The sequence below is a fragment of the Alosa pseudoharengus genome, unplaced genomic scaffold (genome assembly GCF_046254945.1).
Source record: "Alosa pseudoharengus isolate Yale_2024_CS ecotype anadromous, Long Island Sound unplaced genomic scaffold, YU_APseudo_1.1 YU_APseudo_1.1_scf_11, whole genome shotgun sequence".
Lineage (NCBI taxonomy): Eukaryota > Metazoa > Chordata > Actinopteri > Clupeiformes > Clupeidae > Alosa > Alosa pseudoharengus.
The window spans coordinates 25,926,876-25,945,784 of record NW_027468576.1 but is presented as its reverse complement, the minus strand read 5'-3'; the positions used below and the strand labels follow the sequence as shown (position 1 = coordinate 25,945,784).

Sequence of the window (18,909 nt, the reverse complement as noted above, 5' to 3'; positions counted from 1 at the left end):
TGATTTAATGTTTTCTCTTGACCAGTACATTTGTTCTGACTGAAAATGGCACTGTTACATGCCAAAAGGTTGTAAGACAATGTGGTAGAAACATGGAATCAGAAAGATTTTTTTAATGAAAAATGCTTTGTCCAAAATTATTCATACCCTTTTTAAATAATCAATGGAAACCTCTTTATCAATGGAAATATCTTTGTATATATGTATTATTTTAAACTATAAAAGTGTTACCTTCTTGATTCCAATTAAAAGCCATGCTTCCAAAACTCAATCTTTATTAAATCCACAAACACATTTACATACATACATTTAAAAGTTTGTTTTGAGAGAATAAAAGCACACCAATCAAGCAAAGGAATTCAAGACAGCGTATGCAAATCCAAGACAAGACAATACAGCACAATCACCTACTCCCTATTAAAACATACAATACTGTTCTTAATACACACGGGGAAGATTTACTCTCCCTTTCTAAAAATAATTTAAAACAACTTGAATGAAGTCAAAACTGTCAAAAAAGGCCTCAAGACCATTCACAGTTTTATATAATGTTTAGAGTGACATGATTATGAGTTGAAGGGTTAAATGGCAAACAGTTGAATCACATTACTGGTCTCAAAAGCTGTGAGAATTCTCAAAATTAAAACCTTTTTTTAAGTTTAAAACCACAGGTGACCCAAAGAGGAACCAAAACACAACCTGACTCAAAAAACATCACACTCAGAAACCATACATCAGCCACATGTGTCATAACACTTCAATGATGTGAAGGTCAAGCTCAACCTGGCTCACACTTCAAGACTTTTTCTGCACTTACCACCCAGTGTCCTCTAGAGGGGGTTAGTGAGGAGACTTATCAGTGGTGGGGCCCAGGAGACCCAAGATGGAGCCACAGACAAAGAATTAACTGGAGCTCATATTTGGAGACGAGTGAAAAAAGATGTTACCTGCAGCATTTAAGTCTTTTAAAGTGTACTTAGTTTGTTGGCAATAAAACATGCCATCCTGACTGGTAAAGTGCCTAGGATAATGGCTACTTCAAGTGCTCATCCTACAGGGCTCAGAGCAAGTTGTCCTGACGGAGTGTAGTTGTCAGTAGAGACAGATGAGTGAAGTTGTGTGAGACCTGGTGGGTTGTGTGGCTGGATTTCAGATGAGCACAGTTACATCCTCAGTCAGGCTTGATGTCACACAAAGCGTTAAGCCTAAGTTAGTCCTAGTACCCTCAAGCTCAGCAGCCCACGGGGAGTGGGCCATCCGGTCAGTCGGCCTTGAGGGCGTAGAGCACGTCGTCCTGGCTGACGTTGAGGCGAACGCGCAGCAGCAGGTCCAGCCGACTGGGCTCCAGGAGCAGGAGGCGGCACGCGCCCAGACGTTGGCACACTGCCTGCGACTCAGACACGCTGACTGGCTGCAGCCCCTCCACGCGGCACAGAGCCTGGTGCTGCACAAAAACCTGAGGGAGGTTTTACAGAGGGAGAAAGAGGAGTTCAAGCACTCCCTTCAAGTGTACCAAACACAAGTCCAGTAGCTAAAGCAAAGCATTGGCATTCAGTGTATATTTTGTTAAGCTAGGCATTCAGTAAAACATCTGAATCAGCTAAAGCCCTACATAGACACAATGATTTTCGCGGTGCAGTGATCTCTAACCTGTTGGAACGTAGCCTCCTCCAAACCGAGGCGTCGGAACTCTGCGATCACGGCCCTAAGGAAGAGCTGCTCTTGAACGGATGCACACCTGCAGGGCAATCGGCCATACATTAGATTAGATGCCATTACAGTAACACACACACACACACACAAAATATCTAGAGAATAGCGTGGACTAGTTCTGTCAAAGAGAGCCTTAACAGCAGACTTAAGACATACTTAATATTTAATTTCAGTTTAGAAATGGATTTTCCAACCCAAGTTCCCAGTGCCATCTTTGCCCGCTTTGTGCCCGAACTTCCCATTGAGTAGTACATCATTTGCGATACATTGAGATAGCACAGCTCTATCGAGATGACTGGTATCATATGTTATGGGTGATCCTAAAGTTAGGAATGTTTATTTAGGATTTTGGTGACTTCAGACATGTCTGTAATACACTTTTCCGATCTGAAGTTAGGAGAACACTGACTAAAGTGTTAATCTACCCACTCCATAGAGGTGTATAGCCTTGGGTGGTGAAGTACAATAATCTCCATTCTCTTCTGCCGTGTTATCCCAATAAAGTTAATTAGCCGGAACTAGCCGACTGGAAGATTGAACACAAGGCGGAAAGTAAAAATAGAAAAATAGTAAATACATTTCTAAAATGGGCGTGGCGGAATACCAATCTTTCTGTTGAAACAAACGCTCAAAAATAATTAACTTCACCTGATGGCAGTTATGTAGGCGGATGAGAACATTTCATCCAATGCTTGCATCACATGACTCATTCCAACCAATCCCGTGCCGCTCTTGGGATTGGCCGAGAATTCACAGATTTCTGTGGCCCGGCGGCAGATATCCAAGCAGCGTCGGGCATCACCTGACAACGCTGCCACCTGAGAGACAACCGATCAGAATCATTGTCATGTCCTGACATGGAAACACAGTTAGGCTACACATCATTGCACTTAATGACAGTGGGTTCATGTTTCAGCCATATAAGGCGAGTCCATCTTAAGAGAAGACACAGGTGGACATTTGATCTCAGTGTAGGTTAAGTTCAATGACTGTTCTGCAACCATGAATCTTTTTTGTTCAAACTGGCTGCAGCGGATAACACTGACAACCTTCAATCCCGATAAACTAATCAAGTCTGACAGTAACACTCAGGGATAAGGCTACTAAGAATGGAAAGTCTTCTCTGGTCATGGAGGTGCACATAAACACAGCTCTTATCTCACTGGATAGGCCATTATTCACCACAAACAATGTTCTGACCATGTGCAGCAAAAGGTGCTTGCCTTTCTGGACACCAGCTGGAGGGCATCCTCTTCAAATGCCCGCACCCTGTTCAGCCTGGAGGCAATGATCTGCTGCAGCTGCTTAAAGGTGTAGGGCTGGAACGACATCCGAGTGAGGCCCTACGACACAAACACACATATATACACAGACACAGACAGACATACATACATACAAGAAAAGAAACAGAAATTGAGCCATCGGGTCATTCCGTTGCTGCACCGTCTCAGACTTTGCTCAAAGTCTGTGTACCTGATAAGACCTGTAAAATATGTCTGTTAACCCCCCCCCCCCCCCCCCCTTGATTTTGTATCATTTTTACACTCAGAAATGCCTTATCTTGGAGGCCATGTTGAGCATTAATATCTTGAAAAGTATTATTCCTAGCCTGCCCAAACTTTGTAGGGTGGAAGACAGACATGTTCTCGGTATGACTGGACCATTAAACGTTTGTACTACATGCCCATTAGTTTCATAGATATCCCTAGATATAGAAAAAAGCGCAAAACTGATATTGGGGGTCTTGTAAACTATTTTTTTGTTTCAACATGGCACCAATCACTTTTTTGTCTACAAATACAATACTTTATTAATGTTGAGCCATTATTTGAGGTCTCTGCAACAAATTCACATGAAAATATTAAGGATAAAACAAGGTGTGATTGCATTCATGTTCATAGGACTAAAATGGCATGTGGGGTAGCTAGTAGTAACACGAAAATCAACGTGGGAATAGCTCAGTTTATAGTAATTTCGTGAATAAAGTACCAATGATGTACCATGCTTCATTCATACATAAATACACTTACTTGGTAAAACAATGATTTTGACTCAATTTATTTATCTATGGTACAACATTGGCACTTTGTACACTAAATGCCCATACACTGAGCTACTTTAACGTAGATCATCAAGTGCCTACCCCACATAACATTTTAATACTATGAAAATGACCGAAAAACACAACCTCCCCTTAATATAGTATGTTAGTATAAAAACACAGATCTATGAGCACAGTTCTACTGACAACAAACTAGAGAGTCTACTCCTGCCCAGTTCCTAGGGCTTTTTTGTTTGCATTCGCATACAGTAGGAACTCTGAGATGACATAACACATTAGTAGCCCAATTTTTACATGAACATGAAGTAATGAAACTGACAACATTGCTATTTAGTTACTAGCTACTGAAGTTTAGCCAAACTAAGCGCATGGTATCAGGAAGCAAAAAAAAAAAATACAAAAATAAAATAAAATTGGCTTTCATCATTAATCTTCTCACCTGTCCAGAACATGACAGTGGTTAGTCTCTGCAGCCTTCTCGTGCAGTTATGTTAAGCAAATTTAAACAGAAGCTGAATTATTTTTTAGAGATTTTTAAAAATGGCACTTCAGCTGCCTAGGCCAAGTTGGTATGTACATCAGCCATGGTTCCTATGCACAGGGAAAAGACCCTGCCCCAAAGTAGGAGCTCAAATAGTTATAGGAACTGCGGTCAGAGGAACTCAATAATCCCCAGTTCCATAATGTCTGAATGCACAGAAAGGGGCTGTAGGAACTAGGAATGCTCTAGGAACTACAAAAAGTCCCTACAGTGCGAAAGGGCCTAATACTACGATTTATCGTGATATGTTTGATAGAAGTGACTACGTAAGAGAAAACAAACACACTTTCGGTGGAGTGCATGACAAATCAGAGGTATACTACAAAGCAATTTACACATATTTTGGCTTTCTAGATTTGATGATGGCTATAAGATGGCTTGACAAACCATGATCTAGCGATCGGAGATGATTGGTACTACAATGGTGATTTTGATTTGTTAACCCAGGTTTTTTGCTTCACACTGTCCATGTCTTCATGAATGGGGTGGTGTTGAACTCATATGGTCAATTGCAAATACAGAGAAGTCTAAACTCCCACATTAAAATAAAGAGGAACAAACTATTGCTTTAGTGTTCATTAATGCATGCGTACATAATCTACAGTGATTGATCGGACTGTATTCTAAAGATTGCTTACATGGCATCTAAATCAATATGAACATCATGCTTTCACATGATGTGTCAAATTCATCCATGGGATCAAAGACCTGCTTGCAACATATTTGAGCATAAATTACCATGGTGATCTACCCAGGTAAAAAGAGAGGCACCTTAGTGTCATTGAAAACCCTGGCTTTTGTGTCAACACACTTCTTTAACCAACTAACCTCACCTCATAGTGCAGGGAATCATAATGCCCTTCTGATGTTACAGTTTAGTCAACCAGTTACACTAACAAACACTACATTAAAAGCCATGATGGCTTTGGGTCAGCTACCCTGAGTACGGCAGTTTAGAGATGCCCTACCAGGCGACTGGCCACACGGTTGATCATGATTCTTTCTGGAAGATCCATGGTGTTGGCAATGGTCAGCACTACCAAACGGGCATGGCGACGTGTCGGCCAATCAAACAGGTTGTACATCACATTCTGCTTCCTGGTCCACAACAAGTCCAGCTAAAAAAAGACAAAAAAATAAAAGTGTTTGTGTGTCAGTTCTTAATACATACCGAGTACAACCATAATAGTTAAGTATGCATTTATGACATCAATTATATCAGACATCAATTAAATACAACAAAAACATTCTGCTGAAAACATCCCACGTTAAAGGACAATTATCTTTAGTAATCTTCATATTCATCTACATATTCCAAGCTAGATTTTTCTTCAACACTGGCAACTGTGCCTTCTCAGGCATAGTCATATTAGAATTGTTCCTATACAACACACCTCATCGACCAGTAGTACAGTAGTCTCTTTCTTGGGAGCAGGATTACTGAAGCGTTTCTCTAAAAGACTGGCTGCATGGTCTGGGGTGACCTTCTGATTGGTGAGTTTCTGTTTGGTGATAAAAATGTGTTAGCTTTTCAGCATTGTTTGTGTGCCTTCACATGAAGGTCATTAACCAACCATGTAAATGTTTTTTTAAGATTAACATTGAATAGTATTATACACATTCCTATATGTCAGACCAGATCAAAATGGAGATTGTTCTGCCTTTTTGACCAGTACCTGTAGAATCTGGACATAGGCTTGGTGCGGGTCAGTCATCTTCATGCCATTGATCTCAATGAAACGGAACTGTGGGATCTCGTCCAGATCCGCTGCCTGCTGCAGCGAGCGGATCACCTCATGTACAGTGGCCGTCTTCCCGGTGCCTGGCACTCCAGAAATGTACATGCACCTGTCGGTCGCAAGCACACGCACACGGCATGGTCACCAAACAGCTTTGGAATGATCAAAGAAATGATTGTGAGGAGTAACACAGAGCCACACATCATCAATACAAACATCACAACCTAAAGCAGTCTTACCCTCCAGTGCCATCGATGACCTTGCTCTCCACAAAGTTATAGATGTCCTGGAACTCTTGCTCCCGACAAGGCAGAGATTCAGGGACTGAAGACACGTGCAGCCTAGGAGCAACAGACAGCACTGTCAAAATAAATATATACTAGATGTACCACAAAACGGTACAAAATATGACCGCCGCCCAGTCCTACACATTCTCTCAGCAAAAATAATTCACGCTTGTCAATTTGTCTCCATCTCCTACTTTTGTGTATGTAAATTGTGTGTGTGCGTGTGTGTGTTTTTATGTGTGTGTGTTTGTGTGTGTGTGTGTGTTTCCAAGGCATTCCAAGGAGACATGTTGTGGACGGACGGTACATTCCCGTAGAAGGTCATGGAAGTCCCAAGATGGCCGCCTTTATAGAAACTACATCTACCACAATGCAGTAGGAGGAGTGCAGGTGTTTGGGATATAATCAAGACAGAAGGGAGCAAGACAGAAGGCAGACTGACAAAAGGAGTGTTTGGGTGGAAGACAAAGAAACACAAGGAGGAAGCTTCGGGAGCTTTGCTCAAAGAAAGTTAAGTTTGTGGACTGGAAAGCTGGAACTTGAGTGTTGGACTTTGGACTTTTGAGTTCTGAATTTATCTGGAGGACTTTAATGAATGACAAACCTTGCTGAGACGGAGCTGTTAAAGTTTGGTTGAGTATTTTTCTGACCCTTTTTGAGTTACTCTAAACAGTGAATTGTAGAAAATAAAAAAAGCTCCAATTTCCTGTCAATCACAGTTTGTGCTTGTGCTAATATTGGCCTCACGGCCTCAAAAATCAGAAAACCCCTCCCGACGCTACTGTGTGTGTGTGTCGTGTTACCGGTTGGAAAAAATACTCGTGGAGTGTAGAAAGTTTCAAAGCGAGAGCAAGCAGAAGACAGAGCCGATGAGCTGTCCGATGCAAACATCATTTCTGTGCTCTCAATCATAATTGTTACACATCTGATCAAAGTCAAAGTTAAAGTCTGCTTTATTGTCAATTTCTTCACATGCCAAGACATACAAAGAGATCGAAATTACGTTTCTCACTATCCCACGGTGGAGACAAGACATATTCTACCAATTTAAGTCCACAGACAAACATAACATTCAAGTAAACAATAAAAAGTAAATAAGAAGGCACATACAATGAAGAAATAAGAGCAGCAAAATTGGGTTGAAATTGTGCAATTGTGCATAGACAGTCAATATAATAGTGCCAAGTCAGGCCAATAAATGGCTGAGGTAGTTCTGTTTGACCTAAGTAAGCAAGTGGCATAGTGGTGCAAGTTATGTAAGAGCAGCAGAAGTGTGTTGTGTTTTCAGGACAACAACAACAAGTTGCAAAGTGTGCAAGTGTACAAGTGGAGTAGTGCAAGTGGAGTAGTGCAAGGCAGCCATTGTGGGTCCAAAGTCCAGGATGTTATGTAGCTGAGGGTGGAGGGGGGAGAGGGTGGAGGGGGGGAGAGGGGGGAGAGAGTTCAGCATCCTAACAGCCTGGTGTATGAAGCTGTTGGTGAGTCTGGTGGTGCAGGAGCGCAGGCTTCTGTACCTCTTCCCAGAGGGCAGTAGATCAAACAAATTGTGAGCGGGGTGACTTGCATCACTCACAATTGTGGTCGCCTTGCGGGTGAGGTGGGTGGTGTAAATGTCTTTCAGGGAGGGGAGTGAAGCACCAATAATCCTTCCAGCTGTGTTCACTATGCGTTGCAGGGCTTTCCTGTTGTATTCCGCCCCACACAGCGATACAGCTGGAGAGGATGCTCTTAATGGTGCCTCGGTAGAATGTGGTCATGATGGCTGGTGGAGCACTTGCTCGCCTGAGTTTCCGCAGAAAGTAGAGGCGGCGCTGAGCTTTCTTCGCCAGTGATGCAGTGTTGGTGGTCCAGGAGAGGTCTTCCCTGATGTGCACCCCCAGGAATTTGGTGCTGCTCACTCTCTCCACCACAGCACCGTCGATGATCAGTGGCAGGTGTTGGGTGTGACCTCTCCGGAAGTCAACAACGATCTCCTTGGTCTTGCTGACGTTCAGCAGGAGGTTGTTGTCCCTGCACCACGTGGTCAGAAGGTCGACTTCCAACCTGTATTGAGTCTCGTCGCCCTTGGTGATGAGACCCACCAGAGTTGTGTCGTCAGCAAATTTCACTATGTGATTGTTGTTGTAGGTTGCAGTGCAGTCATGCCTCAGCAGGGTGAAGAGCAGCAGACTGATCACGCAGCTCAGTGTGATGCTGCTTGAGATATTGTTGCCAACACGTACTACTTGAGGCCTCTGACAGAGGAAGTCCAGTAGCCAGTTGCAGAGGTAGGTACTGAGTCCCAGTTTGTCAAGTTTGCAGATGAGTTGTTGTGGTATTATGGTGTTGAATGCAGAACTGAAGTCTATAAACAGCAATCTCACATATGAGTCTCTTTTTTCCAGGTGGGTGAGGGCTGGGTGGAGGGCAGAGCAGATTGCATCCTCTGTGGACCGTTTGGCTCGGTATGCAAACTGGAAGGGGTCCAGGGTGGGAGGGGAGAATGGATTTGATGTGTGACATGACAAGCCGCTCAAAGCACTTCATGATGATGGGTGTCAGTGCCACGGGGCGGTAGTCATTGAATCAGGATGGAGCAGTTTTCTTCGGCACAGGTATGATGGTGGCAGCTTTGAAACATGATGGGACGATGGCTTGCTTCAGGGAAGTGTTAAAGATGTCTGTGAAGACATCCTTAAGCTCCTCAGCGCAGTCCTTCAGCGCATGACCTGGGATGTTGTCTGGGCCTGTTGCCTTACGGGTGTTGATAGCAGCAAGTGTCCTCTTCACGCTGTCGGCAGAGGCACAGGGGCTGCTCGTGTGGAGGGGGAGGGGTCTTCTGTGGGCAAGTGCTGTTTTGTGTTTCAAAGCGAGCAAAGAAGCGGTTCAGATTGTTGAGCAGAGGGATGTTGCTCTCACAGCTCTGTGGCGCGGGCTTGTAGTCCGTGAGGGCCTGAATGTTGCCATAGGCTTTGTGCGTTCCTGCTGTCTTTGAAGTGGGTGGTTATCTTGTAAGTAAGTGTATTCCTTTTTTGCGTCCTTGATGCCACGGGACAGGTTGGCTCTCGCTATTCTCATGCCAGCTTCATCCCCAGCTCTGTAGGCTTTGTCTCTGGCCCTCAGCAGCCTGAGGACATCCCCTGTCAGCCATGGCTTCCAGTTAGCCCGAGTGATGATGTCTTTTGTGTGGGTCACATCATCGATGCACTTGGTGATGTAAGAGGTTACAGTGTCTGTATACTCCTCAATGTCTGTCTGGTTGTTGTAAGTGGCTGCCTGCTTAAACATTTCCCAGTCCCAGAGCATCGGAGGTTTTATTCACCACAAGATTATTTTTCAACCCTCAGTTTCTGTATTTACGCTCTAGATTTCTGAATCTGCTCTCGTTTTCATTCTTTATGCGCTCGCATAATTAAGTCAGCTAAATGACGCCATAGTTTTTGCCTTTTCATTTTTAACTAGGTGGTGCTATACCTCAAATGAGTGAATATGGGATGTGTTAGATAGATAGATAGATAGATAGATAGATACTTTATTGATCCCCAGGGGAAATTCAAGACATGGGCCCTGGCCTGGAGACAAACATACAAAAATAATTAGGTCATCCTATTCACAGAAAACTGTGTCTGGCAATCTACAGGCTGATCGGTGTACTGTACAGTCACTAAATGTACACATATACATTTATTGTATGGACCCCCATGAACGGAATTTCTACGAAACTTGGCACCAACATACGAAAAAAAGTTGGTCATCCTAGGCGCTGCGGTTTTTTGTCCGGCATACCCTCCTTGCGGCGGGTGGGCAACGGATCAAAACGAAAAACATGGCCACCAAGTTTCGGCAACCTCGGCCTTTCAGTGTCCTGGGAATCGCTGTGCGGCGATCAAAATAAGGCATTTAATTGCCAAAAACAAGTGATTATTTGCTACAGTCACACATCTGAGTGTACAAGTTATGGCTATTTAACAGCCAGCCTTATTAAGGGTATACAACTTAGATTGCATTACAACTGAATTACAGTATTAGTTGTATTATTACGGAGCTATCGGATCGCCCCCTATTACCACCAGCCCCATGTTTCCGTCCTCTTACGTGTATGTGTCACTTACTATTCATTTCTATACAAACCAAGACGGCGGATTCCTAAAGAAACACAAGCACCCACACCATAAGTGTATCTAAATTAGCTATGTACCACAAATTACATTTTACCGTGACTCGAAGAGCTATAAACAGTCTTGTAAGGCTGCGTGTACAAATCCGCTTGGAGCTCCAGTGGAATTTTGAGGTAGCGACAACAATTCTTAGTTTAACCGTTCATGTGCCCTTGAAAGGGTGGAGGTAGACGACCCACCAGGCCAGCACTAACCTCCGAGCGCGGTTAACAAAATCAGATATTTCAGGCAGTAAAAGCCCCGGTAAGAACCAAACCAGATTTTGTTCAAATTACACACCTATGGCTATGTTCATTTATCAAATGTTATTTTGAAGTATTAAAAAAACATTGTTGTTTCAGAATTTTAGGACGAAATGGGTGATAAATGGAGGTGTTACGATACATCTCAAATTACATTACAAGTGGCTATATATATATATATATATATATATATATATATATATATATATATATATATATATATATATATATATATATATATATATATATATATATATATATATTACACATACATGAATATATTTGCATTACATTGGGAACATTCATAGAGAAAACATTCTTGAATTTCCCCTTGGGGATCAATAAAGTATCTATCTATCTATCCATTCCTCACCTTGCACGTGCTTCTTCCAAAACATTCCCTGGAGTTCTGGCAGGCTGACTCCGGCTGGGGATGACGGGTGTTGCATGACGAGGTGTTCTCGGTGTCCGAGGGGTAGTGGGAGCAGTCTGACAAAAGAAATGCGCAGTAAGAAAAAGGGCCATCATTCACATCTTGGACATTAATGTGGACATGGTGATCAGCCACAGCTGTTGATGACCCACCTTTTTGCTGGGAGTCTTGCGTGGGGTCCTGGTAGAGGGACGCGTTTTTTCTGTGGCCTGCGGGGTGCGAGACCCAGTCATTTTTCGGCTCTTGCGAGTTATAATCACAAGCTCATCGTCACTCTCCACTTTTGCGTCCACATCCTCATCACTGCTGCTATGAAGGTCGATTTTAGATGGAACGAAGGCATCGTCATCGCCATCCTCATCGTCTAAGCTCATTGCATCACAATCACCAACACCACTGAAGAAACATTGAAATCAAATCAGCATTCACCAATGACTGACAAAAGTACTGAACCTTCCTAATGAACCACTGCAAACAGCTCCAATGACATAAGGAGCATGGATATCTGCATCTATCTTAGAAGCAAAAGTCATTGTTAAGGATGACAACTATTAACATAAGAGTGAATGTTACATTGCGTTGCACATATTACATTAGGGAAGAGTGAAAAGACTGTCATCTCTATGGACATAAAACTATGGTTCCATTCCTAACATTTATGCAAAGGTCTACATTTTTACCTTAACCATCACCGTCACCACACTATATACTGTGTATGCAAGCAGGTATTTAAAATTGTTCAAACAAAACAAGACTTCACATTAAATTAATACGAAGGTGATGGATCTAGCTACTTACAGTTGTTTCCTGATTCGCGAGGACACCAGCTGGGCACACTTCCTCCTGGAGCGTGGGGTGACTGCAGTCTGGACAGGAGAGTCCTCATGTTCCTCCTCCGCCCTGACAGGATAAGAAAGGAGAGGGGAGAGAGGTCAGTAAAGCAGCCATCACACAGAAGGGAGAGCCACTAGGGGCATCAGACAACTGAAAAGCACTCACAGCACGGACAGTGACGGCTCCCGCAGGAGATCAGAGGAACTCTTCCTCTGCGAGGGGGTCCTTGACCTGAGAAAGAGGAAGGCGTAAGAAAACAAAATAAATATGGCCACATGTTATCGCTAGTCTTCTCTTCCTCTACAAGGCATTTGTTTTACCTGGGTCCCCATTTTTATGGTGTCTAAGTACTTTCATTAGAGACAAAAACAATGAAGATATATTCAGTATTAAACTAGCTGGCCTGCTGCTACCAGCAATGCATTCATGGGAGCAGCTGGCTATCAAAGTAAACTGCTTTTTTTCACCATTACCAAGGCTCAACATGTCATTACAAGTGTCAGCCAACATGGACAGGATCCCTATGGAGATACAAGTGTGCCTGTTTACCTCAGAAAAGGCAAAGAAACGGTATGTGTTTGACGTTAGCCCAATGCCCTCATGAAGTTGACGCTTCTTTAGCTAGCTCAATACTGAACAGATTTTTGTCATTTTTGTCCATAATGAAATCACCTACAGACATTGAACAAAAGAGCTCTGGTTGAAAAATGCCAGAATTAAATTCTTCTTCAAGAACCTGCACCTGGAGTGGACTGGTGGGATACCCAGAGGGACCTCATCTTTTAGGAGGCAAGTGCGTGACTGGGAGAACAACTCATATGGACATGTAGAACCTGCACCTGGTGCCTTAGAAGAATGGAATGGTGGGATGCCTCAAGAGCATCTTTCAGAGGGTGAATGCCTGGGAAACAACACTCTTAAACCCATAACACCAGTGTGACTTGCCCCACTGCACAGACACCCAGAGAGGAGTCCCACTCACTGCCTCCTCAGACTGCCTCTCCTGGGAGTAGCCCTTCTCCGTAGGGGGGTTGGAAACACGGTCACTCCCTCATCAGCAGAATCCTCCAGGGGACATACCCCTAGACTGAATATTTGGACAATGTCCCTTACAAAAATTAAATATTTGTGGCAGATTTGCAGCAAACTTGTGGGTGATTTGTGGGAAACAAATGAGTTCGCTAGAAAATATCGTCAGAAGTTTGCCAGTGTTGGCCGCTAGAGTTCTGGCAACAATGAGAAGTTTGCCACTAGTGACAAATGTGTTCGCCAGTGATTTGCCATCACACTTAGCCAATAATGGCAAACTTCCAGTGAATTTCTGGTGACAAACCTAATTTGCATAATGACATTGCTGCAAATTTGCTGCAACATTACCAAAAGTTAACTGCAACTGTTAGCCAGAAATCTAATTTGCATGTGAAAATATGACCTTGCCGCAAATTTGCGACAACTTCACCAGAAACCTGAAATTTCTGTAAGGGGTGTTTGGACAATTGTGTCTTTCCTCTCCTCTGCAATGGGAATGTGTTAGAGCTGACAGTGCATGATGCCTCCATTTTGCTAGACTAGGAAAATAGGGCAAATGCAGCTCAAACCTACTGCAAACTCGATCTACTACATTGAATATCATTAAAAGCACTAATGATGATACAAAAAAGCCCAATTTTAATGTGATTTTCATTATTGTCCTTAGGCCTTTCCGTCTTTATGCCAAATCCCTGTGTGTCCATAACCACCCACCTTGTTGAATCCTGCTCGTCCACAGCAGTAGGTGTGGGCTTATCTGGACTCTGGCTAAGAGGCTGAAGGGAGATGTCGTCATCCTCCTCCTCCTCGTCTTTGGAGGACGGCTGTTTGACACTGAGGGGAGTCAGGCGTATGGTGAGCTTCAAAGAACGTGGAGGAGAGGTGGTGAGCTTCTGGGCCAGATCATCATCAAGGAGCTCTCCCAGCACGTCTTCCCTGGTCATCTTCTTACCTGGACCTGTACGCACAAACACCAGTCAATACAGAGCCTACATGCAAGGACATGTATTGGTCAGAACATCTCAGGCCTTCTGACTAATCAAAGGATTAAGATTTCCTACACATTCAGGATGTTTCATTTCCGCTGCACAGAAATTACTATTTCACTAGCTATGTCATAGAACTTTTCATTAACATATAGAATTATTGTGGCCTGAATTGTGCTTCATTTCCTGTGTGTGATCTACGCCTCACTGTGTGATTACACTGCAGTACTGGTGATGGTGGTGGAGGAGGGGAGCTGGAGGAGGGGAGCTGCGACTCACTGCTGAGCTCCAGCTTCTTGCGGATTGCTGGCTCGGAGGCGATCCGCCCGCGCCTCTTCCCGCTCAGCAGCTTGGAGGCCGACAGTTTGGAGGCCGAATGAATGGACTCAGCCTCGCGGCTGCTCCTCCGTCCCGTGCTCATGCAGCCGCGGTTGTAGGGAGTTTGGCTCGCTGCGGAGCTGGCCCGCTTCATCACCATGGGGTCTGGCGTGGGCAGCACGCGTGGAGTGGTGCTCCGAGCTTTGGGGGTGATGGGTGGAGTTAACGTGGGACTCTTCTGCATGGGTGACTGGAGCATCTGCTTTGGTGGAGGAGTCATGGCATTCTGGAATGGATTCATGAGATCTGGGTCGAACGATTTGAAGGCCTTGGTGTCCCATGATAGCTTGACAAAGAGAGTGTCTTTACTTGCATTGTCAGGGAAAGGGAGCTCTCCCGGAATATGCTTCACCTGTGGATCATTTAAATGACAGACACAGAGACCCTTTTTTATCATCATTTTTCAGAAAACTTCTTTGAAAAAACAAATACACCATTTTTTAATTTGATGTCCCATGATTCTTGACTACAGACCATGTTGAATAATTGTATCATTTCTAAGTTAGGAGCTTCAAAGTTTATTATTCGAATGCACTTTATAAGCAGCATTTGGCACTGAAAAACCGAAAAATGTAGCAGATACAGCACTACTGTATGAAATGCAGACATGCAACAAATGTATGGCATTACCAATTTCTCAACTCACCTCAACTGTGCCCAAAATGGTCTCCGCATCCACCTCACTGTCACATGAGGAGTCATTATAGTAAAAGACCTCCTGAGCATGTGCAGATCTGCCGAGCAGCTTTCTCTTGTTATGAGGTAACTCACAGTAGCGTATGTACCACTGCACTTTTGCCTTCTTCACCTTGCCATCCTCTGGAAAGCAAAGCAAATACAGAACAAGTCAAGATATCTTCAACCTATGAGCAAAGCATTTCTGTGTGATGTGATAGGACAAAAACTGTTACCATCAGTGAACAACTTCAGGACCTGAGCGACATATGGGTTATCGTCATCGTCACCTTCAATGAGAATGTACTGGCCCAAAGTGACAATGGTGTCTGCAGGTTTTCCTTCCACTTGAATAATCAACGATCTACAAAGCAAAGTGTAAAAAATAATTTAGGCTTCACTGTTCCCATGGCAAAACTATGTGCAACGTTAGACAATAGGTAACTTAAACATACTCATAAAAGTGTGTGTTCAATTTCCTATCAGTACTGATGGGTCCACTTTTCCATTTGTAGCTCCTCTTCACTCGTAGCCGTGTGGAATATCTGCTCATGTTGCAAACCTACAAGATAAAAGCATGCTGTTACAAACAATGTGTGAAACACATTGCTACTTTCCAATCCCTAAACAAACAGATAGTTCTCTTGCTAAGTAAACGTTTAATAAGCATTTTGACTGGTGCAAATTCCATGCTCATAGCAACAAACAAACCATAGCGAATCAGCTTACTTGATCCAATGTTTTGTTCTGTAAAACATTCATCTTTATCAATGTGAGTCATTCCGTGTCAAATCAAGACAGAATCCAGGAAAATGGTTGCTGCACCGTCTCATATTTTGCTCCAAGTTTCATGTTGTCTTTGACCTGGGACTTTTACACTTAAAAATACATTATCTTGGGAGCCTTGTTTGGACATTAATATCTTAAAAGTTTGTAGGATGGAAGAGAAACATATTTTCTGTATGACCGGACCATTAAAAATTTGTACTGCGTGCCCCTTAATTTGTAGACAGGCCCAACCACCTAGATCTTCTTTCAGGGAGATCTAATCTGGAACACCATAGTTTACCATTTTTCTTGGAAAAGAAAAATGTCAGGCCAATCAGAGACGAGAGAGGAAGAAGAAACCGAAACTTATTGTGATAAACAGAAGCAGCAACACCTGTAAACGTCAAAAAATGCAGCTGAAAAATGTATTTTTTTATTTTATTTACAGTAAAAGTAGACCTAGATACATTTTTTCCTGACTGTTGATGCTGTTTATTGTCAGATTGTTAAATTTAGGCAAAGTAGGAAGTAACGTTAGGAATCTTTGATCAATGTGATTGGTAAGGCTCGACCAATGATTTCAAAGTTAGTGCCCGTTGCGATGCAAGTGTTGCAAACGTTTCCCAAGCGAGAGTAGCAGACTCTATTCACTTTGTGAATGAGTTTGGTTATTTCCAGGCTACTTGATTTGCCCATTGAAGGTTGTGGAAAGAGAGTGATATTGAGGGTATTATAAACAATATTTTTATACCCACTCACAGGACATCAAATCAACATTTTAACAATACAATACTTTATTAATCTTGGGCAAATATTTGAGGTATCCACAGCATACATATTAACATGAATAAATTAAGGATTAAACTAGGTGGGGTTACATTTTTTGATCATTTTTCATAGGACTGGCAATGCATGTGGGGTAGTTGGTATGATCCAGATTTTGTATTATTATTATTTTAACTGTTCAATGTATAATCATGAAGTGTACAAACTCTCAATGTCCTACAATGTTTCATTCATAGATAAATACACTTTAGTTAATTACATTGTTGTACCTCTGCTTCTTCATTCTTGCTCCTGAGGAACTCTATTCAACTTGTTCCTGGGAACCCTGATTTTCTATGGTACGCTAAATGTCCATACATTAAGCTACTTCTACCAACATTCATAAAACATTGCATTTAAAGAAAAAAAGATAGTGATTGATACCAAATGAGTAAAAAACGATAAAATACCCTTAATGCTACTTCCTTTTGCATTTTTTTTTTTTTTTTTTCAAAAAGGCCATACATACAAACATTTTAACGTTAAAGGTTCAGACTGAGAACATGTTTGTCTTCGATGGTTTGGGCTGGCCATGCCCATGAGTAATGCGTTTATAGCATACATGGGCAACATACGGCCCGCGGGCCACATCCGGCCCGTGGGCTTTCCCTGGCCGGCCCGCGTAAGGTCTGTGAAAGAACAACAGTCAAGAGCCTAGCATAGAGATAATGCATGCAAATCAATATCGTTGTTTTTATTTTGAAAGCGACTGCTATTTGTACGCCCATACATTTGTGCGTGGATGCATAGCCTACGACGTAAACACCCTCACTGATGTGCTGGTGAATAGAATTTATGCTTCTGCGTCGACACAATGCAGTTGCCTTTACGTCGGCGTAAACCTTTCAAAGTTTTGTGTCTCTTATGTCGCTCACCACCGCAAAGGTTGTTAGAACGAACTCCTACTGCTGCTCGTTGGCGATACGAAGTGTTCATTTCAAAACGTTACTGGCAGATAGACACTTTACAATCGGATAACCCCGTAATTGTAACCAAAATATGTCTGAGTTTATTTGCAAAGCTTTATGTTAGCGAACTATAGTATGATGCTACTACCCACAGGTTGCTTGAAGCAGCCGGCTCAACACACAGAGCGAGTTGACCAATCACAGTTATGTGCATAAAGTTAAAGCAAAAACATAGCCTACATTTTTAAAATAGTTTTCTTTGTGCATGTTGATTAACTAATGACAGCCTACTATTTTCGTAGTCTAATTCTGCATAAAGTTAATTTAATGATGGTAATGATTTAATGATGAAATATTGCTGAGTGTTGATTAAATGGTGGCACAGGCCTATCGGTTGTACTGACTTCTTAACATTTTCATGACCTAGCCTAATTATATAGATATTGTAGTACTTTTTTTATATCAGTCTTTGAAAACTGAAAAAAAATGTCAATGTCAAAAAATCATTTTCGAGAATGAGGATTAAATACTGGACATAGATTAAATATTGCTGTTTTTCCTTTGTCTCCCTCACATTTTCATCTGTTCTTACGACTAGTAAACAAAACCATATGATTTACTTAATGTTATACAAGAACAGAATAGAATTGAACAGAATTGAGTTCAGACTTGAGTTCGGTATTTTGGGTCCGGCCCTCCTCAACAGTCCCAGTTTGTCATGTGGCCCCTTGGGGAAATTAGTTGCCCACCCCTGGTTTATAGTATGAATATATTAATGCCTAAACATAACTTTCCAGATAATGTTTTTTTCAGGCCGTCAAGCTGAATACCAAAGGCTGAAAAATATGAAGACAGTGGATTTGAACATATATTTTACAGGCCTTAACGTTAACTGTTAGTTGTTTTGAGACGCGATACAGAAGGTTTAAACCAAATCTAAAACGGTGCAACAACAACCTTAACGTTATCTGAATTGACAAGGAAAGACTCCAATCTTTTAAAAACATCAGACAGATGCATTTAACTAAATATGATCATATAGCTAACAGCCATAGTCCCGAATACCATAAGTTAGCTGGCTAGCTTGGACAAACAAAGTTGATCAGGAAAAGTACTTACAGTTAGATTGTATGTGTCAGTCGGTTAGTGCTGCTAGATACCACGACTAAATATCACAAAATTGTTTTAATTTACTTCAAGTGGCATCCACGGGTAGTTTTGTTTTGTTGAATAGTAGAACCTTACTTTGCCATGAGCTGCTGGTGTCATTTAAACCCGGAGAATACCACACTGGATTTTCGCGCGTAGATTACATCCACCTTTCATCTGATT

General features: G+C 42.4%; 1 protein-coding gene across 1 annotated transcript; it reads right to left on the bottom strand.

Annotated features, from left to right (window-relative positions):
- Positions 1 to 111: 111 nt before the first annotated feature.
- Positions 112 to 18,839, bottom strand: orc1 (origin recognition complex, subunit 1). Its single transcript, XM_076278597.1, has 18 exons — positions 18,697 to 18,839; positions 15,532 to 15,638; positions 15,313 to 15,440; positions 15,048 to 15,220; positions 14,303 to 14,753; positions 13,752 to 13,995; positions 12,174 to 12,239; positions 11,973 to 12,074; positions 11,327 to 11,570; positions 11,115 to 11,230; positions 6,295 to 6,396; positions 5,993 to 6,164; positions 5,711 to 5,818; positions 5,285 to 5,434; positions 2,937 to 3,056; positions 2,362 to 2,531; positions 1,651 to 1,738; positions 112 to 1,456 (listed from the first exon to the last, which is right to left on the bottom strand). The coding sequence occupies exons 2-18, from the start codon at positions 15,627 to 15,629 to the stop codon at positions 1,262 to 1,264; spliced, it is 2,727 nt and encodes a 908-aa protein (XP_076134712.1). The 5' UTR covers positions 15,630 to 15,638; positions 18,697 to 18,839; the 3' UTR covers positions 112 to 1,261.
- Between the last annotated feature and the right edge of the window lie 70 nt (positions 18,840 to 18,909).